Source organism: Orussus abietinus, unplaced genomic scaffold (assembly GCF_000612105.2).
Source record: "Orussus abietinus isolate OABI.00-Male unplaced genomic scaffold, Oabi_2.0 scaffold1, whole genome shotgun sequence".
NCBI lineage: Eukaryota > Metazoa > Arthropoda > Insecta > Hymenoptera > Orussidae > Orussus > Orussus abietinus.
In genome coordinates this window covers 18,947-34,324 of record NW_019396017.1, presented here as the reverse complement: position 1 = coordinate 34,324, position 15,378 = coordinate 18,947, and the positions used below count along the sequence as shown (strand labels likewise).

The 15,378-nt window shown below is 46.1% G+C and overlaps 2 protein-coding genes across 2 annotated transcripts; one reads left to right on the top strand and one right to left on the bottom strand.

The window, feature by feature from the left end:
* Positions 1-461: 461 nt before the first annotated feature.
* On the bottom strand, positions 462-7,093 carry LOC105698214. The gene is made up of 5 exons (XM_012422264.1): positions 7,051-7,093; positions 4,660-4,842; positions 3,980-4,182; positions 1,274-1,457; positions 462-810 (listed from the first exon to the last, which is right to left on the bottom strand). Exons 1-5 carry the CDS (start codon positions 7,076-7,078, stop codon positions 668-670), a joined length of 741 nt encoding a protein of 246 aa, XP_012277687.1. The 5' UTR covers positions 7,079-7,093; the 3' UTR covers positions 462-667.
* Positions 7,094-10,100: 3,007 nt separating this feature from the next.
* Positions 10,101-15,309, top strand: LOC105698093 (protein pygopus). Its single transcript, XM_012422033.1, has 5 exons — positions 10,101-10,423; positions 10,932-11,223; positions 11,309-12,328; positions 12,407-12,552; positions 12,775-15,309. The coding sequence occupies exons 2-5, from the start codon at positions 11,008-11,010 to the stop codon at positions 12,893-12,895; spliced, it is 1,503 nt and encodes a 500-aa protein (XP_012277456.1). The 5' UTR covers positions 10,101-10,423; positions 10,932-11,007; the 3' UTR covers positions 12,896-15,309.
* Positions 15,310-15,378: the final 69 nt, after the last annotated feature.

Sequence of the window (15,378 nt, the reverse complement as noted above, 5' to 3'; positions counted from 1 at the left end):
GTAATTCCTGGATTCCTAAGCTTACCAAAACTCGACTGTATTTTATTACGTTACAATTCTCCTAGGTACAAAATACGACTTAACAATAAATAATACGGTAGGTCATGCTTCGTCATGATTCTATAGCCGTTGCTCGTCGTTTCGAGTCTATTACTCCAAATTGGTCGGTATCTTTAGTTATGATTGGTCCAAGGTTTCATCAACGACGTCGGCATGATTCATTGACCGAGGCTTATGGTGATATGTAAGTGGCGTCGAAAAGGTCTCGTTTATGAAACTTTTCTCCAAACTGGGAGTTCCGAATCGTTTCAAACTTTATAACGCGAATATGGAGGCTCTAAGGAAGGTCCTGACTCCCATGAAATTCCAATTTCTTAAAAATTTGTTCCAAGGTATTCTTAACATTTTTTAGAAAAAATGAAGTTTCACGAGTGTTTCAGGACCTTCCTTATAGTCTCTGTATTCACGTTGTGATGTTTGAAACGTTTCGGTACACTCAGTTTGGAGAAATGTTTTATGAACGATTGACCCTTCGGATGTCACTTCCACATCCCCTTATCACGACGCGATTGTGCGCCAATTTCGGACGTTTCCTTTTTGCATTTGTATTCACTTAAAAGAGACGATATCCAAGTGATCGGCGTCCTTTCGGGCTGGCCGTTCCCGTCTAAAATCCTGCGTATTGCTGGACGATTTTGGACCACTCCTTCGGGAAGGCTCTCTGGACGTGGGATAGAACTTTTTTGATCTGTCGTGTTTCCTCGGCCGTGCATTGGGGGCAAGTGCCTCTCAGGACCAGAGGTGCCAGACCTGGAAAAAAGTGTGTAGTTTATGATTTGACGGCCTGCAGCTGCATCGTTGCCGCGGACGAAATTGTTTACGGCGGCGTTTCTTTTTGGAACACGAGGAGCCTAGTTCCGTTTTCTTTTTCCCTTCTCTAAACGGACGTGAAATCTCAGGGCGCTACTCGTATCGACGTTTCCCCGCGACACTGCAGGACAAGTCGAACATCCGGATTTTTGCCATACAATTAAAGGAGAGAGTAATCTCCTTTACGAGTCCAATTTGATGGAAATGCCTCTCTCTCTCTTTCTCCCCGAGTTTCACCAGAAAAGTTGGCTTCTCCTTTAAGAGCGCCAATCAATTGTCGGTGGTTGAGTTAACTTCCTCAAAGCCGGCCGAATTTCCTTTTCGGGCAATTTTCCCGAGGAGATGGGCAACCCAATTTAAAACAAGCACATCTGCGCGGAAACAAGTTGAGCATATGCATTACTCTTTAAACGGCGTCCCACGGGATCGCAGGGAGCTTCGCCCAGGGCGCACTTAAGCTGCCTCCTCAAGTAGCGCTCGTCGCTCAAAGCCATGTTCAACTGTTGGTCGGAGATGCGGGATTTCGGTGATTGGTCGCCAGCGTCCTGCGCCAGAGCCGAGTAGACGACCGCACAACAAAGAAGAACCTGAAACAAGATCAACATTTGCAACAATTGTCCCATCCACAAGTGAAAAAGAAAAATCAGAGCTAACCAAACTCGCCCAGGCTGGGCATGGAAATTAATGGCATTGATTTTCAATAATTCCGTACATAGCACTAGTCGTTAACAGTAATTGGGAGCGGTGACAAAATAAAAAAGAAAAAGAGGGGATCGAGAGTGCAAAATAACTCGACCAGCCGCTGGGAAAGTGGCGTTCATTTAGACCGGGATGATAAGTACGCCTCCGAATAAGAGACAGTTCAATTTTCCAGTGATTTCACATCCCAGTCACCCGTTGAGAAGTTTGATCGTGTACTTCTTCATTTCTGCATGACAAATCACGTAATTTGCGGGCTCATCGATCACAACATCAGGCCGAGGACGGCGGTAAATATGCGGCCTCTGTGCGGCACAGAAGCGATTTGTCGAATTTGTCGCCTACCGCGGGCGGATTCATTTGTTGTCAATTTATTGCCATTATTACCGTGCGGAGTTCTCGCGACCGAATATTTCCGAAGTGCTTTCACGGATCCATCCAACTCGAGCTTTTTATCGCAACAACGAAGGGTCTGTTATAACCGGATTACGAGTTTTCAATTAACGCGAGGATCGTTAAATGCAATTGCCTATTGAATTAATGTAACGCCGTCAAGAGAATTTAATTAGCATTATCTGATTTCAGGGCCAAACAAGGTCCAATTTGTTGAATTATTTAATTGAGCACAATCGCCGCAATAACGAGCCTCGAGTTGGCCGATCTTTGAAGCCTGAATGTCTTTCCAGTTTCTCTTTCTCTTTCCTTTCCCTCGATTTTTATACGCGCGACTCGGCACGTAAACGGGCCTTTAATTAGCAACTTTTATTTTAACTATATGTATATACGCGCCAGTTTAAGCAACTCCCGGACCGAGCCATTAAGTAACAAAGCCATACCGTGATTTGCGGACCTTCTATGGAAATTTGCATTCGTGAATTCCGAGAACCCTCGAGTACATGCGCGTACTTTAAGTGGAATTTCAAATGGCAGGGTCGACTACGAGTTAAGCGCTGTTCGGAGTAATTTACAAGACTGACTTGGAATACTATTATCTACTTCGAATTGCTCACCCCAACGAAACGACCAACATCAAAATTCATAAGTTGCGATTAAGATTAAGTTAAAAAAATAGAGTCGCTTCCCATCGGACCGAAAGGACAAAATCACGATAACATGTTTACATATGGCTGACAAGCTGATATCGGGATTAAGCCATAAACACCCGGAAGGCCAGTAACTGCTTCAATTTGTGACTGAAATTTCGATTCGACTTACACAAAGAGACTTTGAATTCGACTATCTCGATCGGAGGAGAATTCCTGCCGTTCCTAGTCTAATTATTTTTAACTGCAGCGTCAATAATCGTTTCACCGTCGCCAATTGCAAGTCTCCGGGCTATTTCAAGTAGAAAGTAGGCCGTGACAGGTAAACCTAGCGTTACATAAAAATCGTGACGAATACTCAAAAGAATCCAATTGACCCTGAGTAAACATTTATCCCGAATACGAAAGTATGTAAAAATTCTCCCCGAAGTCCGTGTGTAGGTTTAGGACATCCATTAGATGTTTATGTCCTCCAAGACATCGGGGACCGGTTGGAAGTTTAATGGATTTCCATTACATTTCCTAGATACCGTGGAAATTTATTGGAAATGTCGCGAATGTCGCGCGCCGAGTCCGCGCTCACTTAATACGTCCTCGATACACAACGGCGATTACATCTCTCTCCATTCCCGAAATATCCCCCAAATAAAGTAAAATACTAAAAGTAAACCAAAAAAAAAAATGTTTAACGACGCAACGCGTGTCCGTCATAAAATTTCGGCCAGCATAGCCGAAAACATCGTATGGGAGAATTACGGGAAGTTATATACTCCGTTAACTGGATTGAAAACTGCTCGTATACGGCGACTGCAGCAGTACGTCTTTACGGCGCAACCCCATGGACTCGTAAAGCTGAAAATACGTGAAACATTTTTATTTCCATTTATTACATTCATTCTCAAGTGTCCATTTAAGTAGCGAGCGCGGCTCCCGCCGAGGCGTTTGCGTCCGAGCGTACCTGCCAAGGTAATTCCAGAAGTAAACAGAAAGGCGTTCACCCTCGTACCGAGAAGGAATGGAAACAAAGGACCCGGACAAGAAACCTCACCTTGGCCAAGGAAGCGAGCAAGAAACGAGCACGTTACAAATTTCAAGCCTTTTCGGGAATTTCGAGAGAGCAACCGCGCGAAGACGTCCCGACCAGCGGCGCTCTTCCAAATCCGAGAATTTCATAGATCATCTTCAGACTTATAAATTAAAAATCCAAATACACTCGATAAATCTGAAGTACGCCGGTAGTCATTTAGACGTTTTACAGATCTAATTTGCCAGGAAATCATTTTCCTCATGTGACAAAGTCCAGGTTGACGAAAGGACCCGCAGGCCACACCGCGCAGGCGCGCGCTCTTTGCACCTGCTGCACTCACCTTGATTAGCAAAGCCATGGCGAAAGCTGATGTGTTCAGAATGCAGTGGAAGCGATACGGTTTTCGGATTGTTGGGCGATTTCGTTTATCTGGTGTTGGTCGAGCGGTGTCTTGGAAGATGGGGACGCCGAATGGTGTGTCGCGCGCTCCTCTCGCCGCGAAATCTGGGAACGCACTGGCCCGAGTCCTCCGGCTTTCCTCCCCTTCCCGATAAATACGAAAGTGTATGTACAGTCGACATAATATATCCCGCCGGCCCGCGTCGAGCACGCCGGTTACGTGCCGACCGTGCGTATGCGCACTGTAATGCCTTTTCTCTCTGTCTCCACGCTTAATTGGCCGTTCGAACACCTTCCACGGGAAATTCAACGCGAAACTATGCTCTCATAAGTCGCAGCGGAAGATACTTGCGTTTAACGGACACCGAGGTAATTAATCCCTCCGTCCCAGCCGGCTGGAAATAGTTCCGCCGGGGCTGGACTCCTAATTAAAAATCTTCCTCCGGTGATTAGGAGGCACTTGGCATTTGACGAGCGTCTCGATGTTCCTTCCTTTTATCGCGTCGCTCCTGAAAATTTCTATCTGTATGCAGGCCGGTAATTCGGTCCCTCGGTAAATGCGAGTATACGCACGGCCGTCATTACATATTCCGATGTTGCGGGCAGAGTACTCCGACTCACTTGCGTATGCGTGGCGTGGCGTCTTCGCCGCAATTCGGGTTATTAAAATGCCCGAGGAAACGATGAAAATGTCGCCGCTCCGAAGATCCCACGAGTCCTGGACGTCCTCTTCAGGGTCCCGAAGCGAAGCAGCGAATCGGGAATCACTCGCTGAGCTTTTGATTCCTCTTCGAGCTTCGGCCACTGAAAACGGAGCTTGGCATTATTCACGGCCATAACCATTTTTCTTTCGCGTAACAATTTTCTGGGAAAAGTGCCAAGTAATGTGGCGGGTGGGCAGGGGATTGATGGAATGATCCACCCAATGAAATGGGATAGGACGCGGATTTTATCGATGCCGGACACGTACTACCAAATCTTGTGCGTGTCCACGACGATAACGTAAATAGGGATTTATTGAGGCGCACTCGACGGTAAACAGTAAACCGGCATGTAAAATGGCAATTTATGATTTCCTGGTTTAACCATCGACCAGTGGTCAAGTGATTGCGATGGTCCCCATTTCCACTTTTAAGTGCTATCTTTCAGCTCACTTGAATCTAATTATTTACTTTACTTCATACTTATTAGAGGGTCTCCTCGACATCGTTGGGTTTATGATTGTCTTACAAACTTCGTTCCTAAATCACTTTTGTCCAATTTCCCGTATCGGCGCAATCGCCGTTCCCGCGTTTTTCATGGCTTCATCTGCATATCTCTTCCCTCTGCATTCGTCGGAAATTGATACACATCCCGGGTATTTAAATTCATTCGTTTTTATTTCCTATCCCTCCTTTTGCCCGATTTTGTCGTTCGCTTTCCGTCCTCTTGCTTTCTTACTTCGTCGCGTCAAAAGCCACCCGATTTTCTACCGATTAATTTCATCTCTGATCTACTTGCCGATAATCGGAACGCATCACGGATATTTAAATTCGTTCATATTCCTCGCGATACCTCTATTTTACACCCGGATCCCTAATACTCGAAAATCTTGTGCAGTCTCCACCGACGATGCGATATCACCCACACGTTCTCTTTTTTTATTAACTCTCCTTCATCCCTTCTCGTGTTAACTTCTCCACCAGATTTGCTATGCAAATGAGAACAGCGTTTGGCTCCATAGGCAACCTTATCTCACGTTCTTTTTCATTCCACATTAGATTCTAGATAGATGACGGAGGAAAAACCGGGAGAAAGTGAAAGTGGCGGCAAGAAAAGTGGGAAATGAGAATAAAAAGTTCGAGAGCGAAAGAGGGAAGAAAAAGGAATTCTTCCAAAAGAAGAAATCGAGGAAGTAAGTAATAACTCAAAGAGAACACGAGATAAGTGCGACCAGTGACGTCATAGGTGAATGTCCCTCATGCCTCTCTTTCCTCCCTTCTTCTAACGATCTGAACCGATCAGTATTATCTAAGGAAGAGAAGACCATCCGAAAATGCAAAACACACGAGAACAGCGGATAAAGGACGAAGCACGATATGCAGAAAGAGGTGAACCGGCGAAGAAAAATGGCTGACGCGAACGGCTGAATTAAGGGAGGAAAAAAGGAAAGGAAATCGCACACCAGGTATATATCGGGCTTCTTTAAGAGGAAAAGTAAAATGGATGGCGAAGGGCACCATTTAAGGAAGAGTTAAAAGCCTTTAGTAAGAGTAAAAAAAAGACGACAGATCCCTGAAAAGGGGCCGGGAGGAGTACACGGGTGTACACGGGGAACAAGTAGGAGCGAGGACCGAGAAGAATCACGAAGTATAGTGGCCCGAACAGACCAACCAAATAATGGCTTCGGAAGCGAAACAGGAGGTACTCATTGCTCGCGATATTTGGATCCAATTTACCTCGGAACATCCGTGTCACCGTATCGTAAATAGCGTCGACGGTATTGGGAAGTTTCTGACAGGGCAGACGGGCCGTATCTCTCGTTTCAGGACTATCGCCGAGCCTCGGACCAATGAAATTAGCTACTCGGGGAAACGGGGTGAAACGCGGATTTGGCCGGTGCAGAACATTGAATCGAATCTACCCTCTCGCGTGTCCACGACGATAACACGAAAAGGAAAGGCCGTGTTACGAAATGCAATTAAAAGTGCAGGCCGATGTCGTGGGGGCGAATCGGCGGGGGCGAGCTCGGGAAGACCAGCTTTTCCGCCAGGGAAAAATTCCCTCGTGTCCCGAAAAGATTACACGTACGGCCCGTGATAAAATCACCGGCGTGTTTGCGCGACGCCAAGAACCACCTCTCGTCGCCGGCGAATTTATTCCCCGAATCCCACGCGCGAACTTTATTATTCGGCCTTACGGAATTCGCAATGTCGCGCCGGATGCAGCCTCCGGTAGCAGGCTCGCCGGCGCGCTGGTAAACGAGAAAACCCAACGATTTTCGACGGCAATCCGGCAAATTGCATCTAATACCTGTCGCCGAGTTCGCTGCACCGCTCATTCCGGGAAGACAAAACTCGAAGGAAGCGCGCCGTCCATCCGAGGCACGGAAATTATTTCCAGGAACGCCTTACGAAACTCCACCGTAAAAAGCGCTTTACGGCCCGGTTTATGCCTATTTAAGCTACACTTGTGATATCCTTTCGCCGCATAGAAGAGCCTGTAAAAAATGATGCCGATTAGCCTTGTACCACTTCGACCCGGGCTGATGCGGTTCACTCTCACCGTGCGTCATATTCTTTGAGCTAACATCTCTGACAAAGCGTTTACGACACTTATCGTCGGTCAGAATTTCTCTCGTGTGCCGAGAGGAGGAAATTCCTTTAAATTAGCGAGCCGCCAGCCGTGCACTCTCACATTCCTAAATTAATTTCATCTCCGGGCGAGAGCTGAAGCATTTACACGTAAATAAAAACAGGGAGATGCGCTAAATAACGGAGCATCCGTCGCGAGGTCGGCGTATTTATGGATTCTAACATAAACTTCGGATATCCGGTGCGACCCCTTTCGCAGGAATATACAACTCGTCGGATATTCGATTCTTCTCTCCGGCATTTATTCGAGCACTCGTATCTGGTCTGGCCAAGTTCGATCGAAGAAAGCGAGCGACGATTACGACGTCGCAGCCGGCTCTTAACTTTCCTGCCGTTCGGCCGCGACACCTGGAGGCATCTTGCACCTCCCTCGGCACTTTCGTGCGTGATGGGATTTAAAATTAGAATTCTCTTGAATGGGAACCGCGGAGGTGAAAGTTCACGAGAACGCGACACGCTCCATCGAGTAGACGGAGCTGTTCCGGCCTAAGTGAAAGCAAGGAAAGCATCCGATTCTACGTCATCGGGCCACGGACCGAAGGAGTAGATTCACTTCCCGTATTCCCCGAACCCGAAGCTCGTCGAGTTTCGTTATCCTCTCGGAACCGATACCGAGCCCATATAATAACTCGAGATATCGAGTAATGGGGAGTAATTCCGAGAAGTAGGAATTTCAGTCCAGGGCTTAGAAGACGTAGATGGCGGTCGATTTGTGAATACGTCCTTCGTAGTTCAGGCTCCCTGGAAATATATAAAATATGGTGATTGGGGAATGCTACAGGGACCGGATGCTCGGCAATTCCGAAGCCATCTATCCCCGGAGGAAGTTCCGCGGGACACGACGCATCGGGTTATTGCCTTCACCGACAGACATCCGGTTTTTCGCAGTTGCATAATTGCACAATTTCGAGCGACCTACTTCACGCAGTGCGTGCTCGAGACGAATACGATTTAGCCGTCAACGTCAACTTCGGTGCCGGCGATGTCACGGCCGCGTTTTCCGCTTGTTTTCCGCGGCGCTTCTATAAACCGGCCGCAAAATCAGATTCTACGTAGAACGCTTTAAAACAAAAGCTCACCCATGGATATATGCGCCCGGCCGGTCTGCCCTCCGTAAAAACTCCCTCTTCTCCATAATTATTGCGCTAAATATGCGCACCGCTATCGCGATGAACTGTCCAAGGGGTGAAAAATATTCCCCGAGATGCATCAATTGCAGCCCCGCACAACGGCGACGGTTAAACTCGGCAAAATAAACGAAACGTTTCGTGCTTTTTGCGCTTCCTTTGACGGCCGCGTATCTCGTGAATAATCGCTCGGAAACGGTCTCTCTCTCCTCCTGATCTCCGGGAATTTCGATTTTTACGTCGCTTCGCATTAATCTTCTGAAATCAAGCAGAATTTGTTATAGCCCCGTCGACAATGGGAGGTCTACGTGGTTTTCGGAAATACCCGACAAATGACGGCGCTCCTCGGAGTACCGGCCACCGAAAACTGGAACGCCTAAGGAGAGGTCCAGTAAAATGCAAGGATGTGGCAGGCCGCAACAACGCAAATGGATTCCTCAAACAGCGACGTTCCCCAAACAAAAACGAGGCGCAAATCAATCGCGGCTGCACACGCGTGCGCTGAATAAGAAGCAACCGATTTGCACAAATTACGAGCCATCTAGGGAGCACGAGCGATGGATCATGGCCCGAGACGTGACTCCGCGAAGGACGTCTTACGAAAATCGCTTCATCAAGGGTTATCGGGCGGGAAATTATTTATAACGCCGAAAGGTTTCCTCACGCACCCCTCGGTTTGCTCATCCCTTAGAGGACACGATAAAACAACGCCGAGAAAAATTAATTCAATCAAGAAGATAAGTCTCCCTCTCCCGCTTTCATTTTTATTTTAAATCTCTTTCGAAGGGAAGTTGATTACTCGTTCACGCGAATTACCTCTACGAGCACGGCTGGGCATTAAAATGGTACAATCAATTTTAACAATTCGCATTATGCCGCGCGTACGACTGCGTGAATTGCGAGGACTATCACCTACATACATCCAAAAAGCCGATGCAGTTCCAAATGACAAATGAAACTTGTTAATATCGGCAGAGTTGAATTTATTATATGACATAGCTTCAACTCCGATATCCGGAATATGAGTGGCGCCTACAGGCTTATGGATACGGCGCCATTATCCATTTTCCGATTTACATTTACGCATCGTTGGCCCCGGCAACGTGCTTACTCCTAAAGTGTGGCATAATATTTGTGATGATGGAACCTCGTATAAAATATTCAATAATAGTAAATGGTAAGTAATAAAACCGAATTCAATGGCTACTACTTACGGTATCGCGCGGCGCTCGCCCAGATCCCAGGCGGCCCTCTGGGGTGGATGCTCCGAACTACGATTCGGTGATCTTTTGAAAAAATGGCATCTCACGTATTAGGCCATTTCAGGAAAAGAATAATGCCATTTGATACATGCTTCGCTATAACTCTGTCCTAATTGCGCTACGAGATACATTTGTCCGACTGTTTTGTCGTCGGGGTAGGACAATCAAAGTGGCGCCCTTCTGTTCCGGCGTGGTTCGCAGTGATCCCGCTGGAGGCGATAGAATCTCCGGCCGATGCGGCAGCGCCACGTGGCGCCATCTGTCAGGGGTTGTGGCGAACTAACTACACGCGGAACAATACACCTACAGGGACACGCGTAACGCGACAATGGCGACCTGAAGGGAGACTGGCGTGCGTTTTCTCGAGGAAAGATATTTCGGGTAATCCGCGAGCTTCAACCGGATTTCTAAGGCTCGCGAGTGCGCGTGGAGCTCGAGCTCGCCACCGAGAAATATGTGAACCGACACGGGAAAGTACAGTCGCCGGTCGAGCGGATTTATCGCCGAGGAAGTGACCAGGCGCACGACACAACCTACTGTGTTGGTTGCTGCCGAAAAAAAAAAAGAAAAAACAGAAAAAAGCACAAAAAGGCAACTGGAGGAGCGATGCGCACGGGCGTATTTCGCTCATTATAATGCCTCGGTGAGTAACCGAACGAGATTCCTGCCCCTGGGCGTCCTTAACCTTTCCTTAACCTTAACTGCGAAGTGCGCGACTCCCTGCGCCCGAGCCGCGGAAAAGCGTGTAGGTTAGGTTGATCTCGATCAACTGGCATCGGTCCGGTGTTTGTTTTGCTTCTCTTTTCGAAGAACGGACCCACGCATTTCGAGTCGAAATTCACTACCGATTGAGGCTTTTAGACCCCCCGACGCGGGAACTTATCTGCTGCCGTTGTTCGACGGCGGGATAAGTCCAGGTTGGAGTTATTTATTTATATGCGTGTATATAAATACACTCACCTCACCCCCCACGTACACCTCCACATGGTGATCAGCCCCGTATGAAGTGCACGAATCGCGTTTACCCACAAAATCACAAAAAACATCATTTGTGAGATTGTAGATATGCGAGCAGCGTAAACATAGTACTATTGGTGTTATACGTGTTTCTAACGATTCAATCTTAACCACCATTTAATGTTTGGTTATAGTGGTATCCAGAAATTTAATAGGCGTCTGTAGTGGGACATCCAAGGCATGATAAAATAAAGGAAGAGAACGAGGGAGATGAGCCACAATATTGCAGGCATGCCACCCTTTGCAAGGATGCCGCTAGGGGGTATGGGAATGGGGGTAGGCATGGGATCCAATGCCCCTCATCCTGAATCCTCTGCCCACCCGCACCCACCTCCGCCACCTCTTGCCGGTGCCAATCCTAAGAAGAAAAGGCGCACCAATGCCAACGTTGCTCAACCACCTCCTCAGCAGCCTCCCTCTGTACAGGTAAGGTTTCTTTATTATTATACATTTAATTAAGCAGCATAAAAAAATGAAAATGTGAAACGATAATGATCTAAATTTTTTCCAGGATTTACTTCCCCCACCATTAACAGGATATGGAGACACGATAGTTGCGAGTAATCCTTTTGATGATACCCCTCCGCAAACCCCGCAGAGTCCAATGATGCACGGAGGTCCACCGCACATGCACCCTCATCACCCCCATCATATGGGAGGACCACCTATGCGAGGCATGAGTCCTCTGGCATCGATCGGAGGTATGAGCCCAATGATGCCTCACAATATGGGTAGCATGAGTCCCATGGGAAATTCTCCAATGGGAAATCACATGAACCATATGGGTGGTATGTCCCCTATGAACCATGCACCGATTGGTGGCATGAGTCCCATGAACAACATGGGTCCAAACATGCCTCCGGGACCAATGAATTCTATGAATAATCATATGAACATAAGTCACATGGGTAATTCCCAAATGAGTGGTCCACCCATGGGCAGTCCAATGAACAATATGAACAGTGGGCCCATGGGAAGTCCAATGAATAACATGGGGCACAGCATGGGTAGTCCTATGGGTGGACCATTGGGCTCTCCTATGAACAGCATGGGTGGATCGAATCACATGAGTAATGGACCTCTGAACATGAACAACATGAACAGTCACATACCGCCTAATAGTCCATTAAATGGCCCATCGATGAACAACGTGAACAGTCCACTTGGTCATAACGGGCCTCAACCTCATCCAAACCACATGGGAAACAGTATGAATAACTTGGGAAGGCCTATCAATGGACCAATGACGACTATGAGCTCAATGGTATCGAATAACATGAATATTACCGGGCCCAATCAAATTAACAACATGTCCATGGGAGGCCCACCTATGAATACGATGTCCAATATGAACATGGGTCATCACAATCAGATGGGACATATCGGTGGACCTATGGTGTCGATGGCAAGTAATATCGGAGGTGGCCCTCCAATGGGTCATCCAATTAATATAGGAGGATCGATGCCGCCACATGGATTTCAAGGCCCACCAGGAATGGGGCCTAAACCCATGCCAGTCTCCGCAGGAAAGGTATCTGCATCCAATTTCCCCCGTATCGCACTTATTTAAACCGTGAGTGAATAATTTTCTGTTACCGTATATTTTCAGATTTATCCGCCTGATCAGCCAATGGTTTTCAATCCCCAAAACCCGAATGCTCCTCCTATTTACCCCTGTGGTGTTTGTCACAAAGAGGTGCACGATAACGATCAAGCCATCCTCTGCGAATCGGGTTGTAACTTTTGGTTTCATCGGTAAGTGGGCAGTATCATTTTTGAATTTTGTTCGGACGTCTCTTGAGATTATTATTCCGAATTCGTAAACAGACCTTTGCACTCTCACCCATGAGAGTGTTAACGTAGCTGTGGGATTAATCGTATAATCTTATGAACTGCTTTCGACAAGTCAATCGATCATTGATTCAATGAATTCGTACGTGAACGCGAAGGAACCGTAATTCTCGCGTCATGTTTCAGAGGCTGTACAGGATTATCGGAGGCGGCTTATCAATTGTTAACGCAAGAAGTATACGCGGAGTGGGTGTGCGATAAGTGCTTACAGTCGAAAAACATACCCCTGGTTAAATTCAAGCCATAACACCTCACGGTTCGTCGTCGTTACGGCGTACGAGTCACACTTTGTTAATGTTTTTCCATACCGCCCCCCCGACACGCACATATCGCGCGCTCGCGGTTACAGAGGATGTAAAAAGTGCGAGGAAAGGAAACCAAGGGAAAACGTGCGTGCATACGCTCCTTGTGCATACCTACGGATACACTGTTTGTTAATAACTTTCTAGCTTTAACTTGTTGAGAAATTAGGATATCGTTACGAGCAGCGCACAGGGGATGTCGAAAGTGTCTAAATAGGAACGAAATAGGCTCGTACAAAAACGTATTTGGAGTTGAGCCGAGCCGAACTACTCGGCTTGGTCGCGCGATTCAACCATTGAACGAAACGAAATTTATTCGACACTAAGGCCGACGTATTGTGAAATACATTTTATATATACATATATGTATATATATAAAAGAGAAAAGGGGGAAGAAGAGGCCGATCGGAACTTCAGGGGAGATGACATTTTTTAGAAAACGAGTGGTCTAAATTGAATTTTAGAAATTCAAGATCAAAGTACAGCGGTGTCGCCGGTGCACTTAATTCAGATCTTTCGATGTCTAAAGATACGCACATTAACGGCAGAGATTTCGAATATGCGTGGGGCGCTGATAAGATCCGGTATTACCGCACCGACGCCGCCTGTAATCTAACTTCTGCTTTGTGTCGAAGAAGCAGCTTCCCCGGGATTTCTCGGAACAATCAACACATTCTCAACGACTGATAGCTTGATACGTTGTACAATTGGTTGGCATTGCGTTTTGTCGTTCGGAGAATGTCAGGCAGATAGTGCACGCGCGAATTGATCCTGGTTTTTTTTTATATCTCTTTTCACGTGATTTTAACAGTACTTGTAATTACTTGTAATCTACTGGCGTTTTACGGTACGCCGACCCGAAACCAGCCGAATCATTAGTCGATCACACGCGAGGCATTGAACAACGGCAAACCTTTGTACATTAACTATAATGATAATGGAAGCAAAATTATATTTAAGAGAGCGATGGAAAGAAATACGAGCGTGAAAGTGTACAAAGTCGACGAGAGAAAGAGAGAGAGAGAGAGCGCGCAGCAGGATGTTTACGTCTTTTCTTTTTTTAAATTCTTTAAGGAAAATTGCTATGACGATCGCAAATAGCCCAGACTTTTTATACCGATGGACGCTAGATTGATATACAGGACGGATGACCGAGTATTACAGAAGGGGAAGAAAAATAGAAAGGAAAATGGCTACTATAGGGGTGGAATTAATACCCTTCTTTTTTGTTTTTGCTTTAAATTCCGTCGGCAGCTAATATCAAATTAACGGGTCCGCGGAGATTGTGTATAGTCCTTCTTGTTTATATACACGTGAGGCATAGCCATTTATCGTTTAACGTTTAGGACGTTACCGCATTTTACTTTACTCGTACACTTTTAGCGAACATTACGCGCGATTAACCCTGGATCCTATACTGCATAATGCTCATATTAGTATTACAACGAATAGATTATCATTGCCACCACGCACATACGCACGTACATTGTCCTCTTTCCATTTCTTATTGTTCACGGCAAGCCGTGGTCAGCTTGTTAACGTTCTTTCAAACACAGAACTGAACGTCGAAGACGCGGCAGAGATACACCCAAAGATGCGTGTAGAAAAAGATGAGCCTGCAACTCTGTGATGTAACATCTCTTATTTGCTCTTCTCTTTTTTTTGTTTTTTTTTTTTCTTCATCGAGTTCATCCGTCCCACCATCAGATGGGGAAGCACGGAGAATCTAAAAAGGTTTCTGATTTGTAGAATGTCGCTTGCTGCTCGAAACGACACTTTCAGTAGTCGATGGAGTAAGCAAGCGAGCGTTCTCAGGTCTTAATTCTTAGGCAATCATGATGTCCCTTCCTGTAAAAAGAAAAAGAAACACGAAGCAACATTAATAAGAATCTGTCGAAAGGGATTTAGTAATTCTGCCAGAGGAAAGAAATGCCTCTTAGTGGGAGGATTAACGTGGCTCCTGTGGACCACGACGATGTGTACTTTTTGTGAAAATGTAAATTTGATGCATTCGCGTTAATGTCGTGTATCGTCGCTCTACACAATATCCATTACAAACGAATTATATTTGCGTAAAATTGCTATGTCTTCGACGTACCAATCGCCTTCGTTTTTACATTATGGATATAAAGAAATAAAAAAAAGAAAGGCTCTCTACGTATGTAGATATTGCGATAACTTAATGCTAAAGTTTAGCAGATACGTAGCTTTGTAACGATTACATGCTAGGGTATGTACAGTTAATACAAATTGACCTGAATTCAAAGAGTAATGTTATATGTCAAAATTCTCCCGACTACACTTCGAAAATTCAATGACTACAAGTATTTATACAAATAAATATTTATGTTTACAATTATATCGAATTCGTTTCACTCCCTGTACACTGCGTCAACGGCATGGACGAATCGTATACGTTGAATGTTAA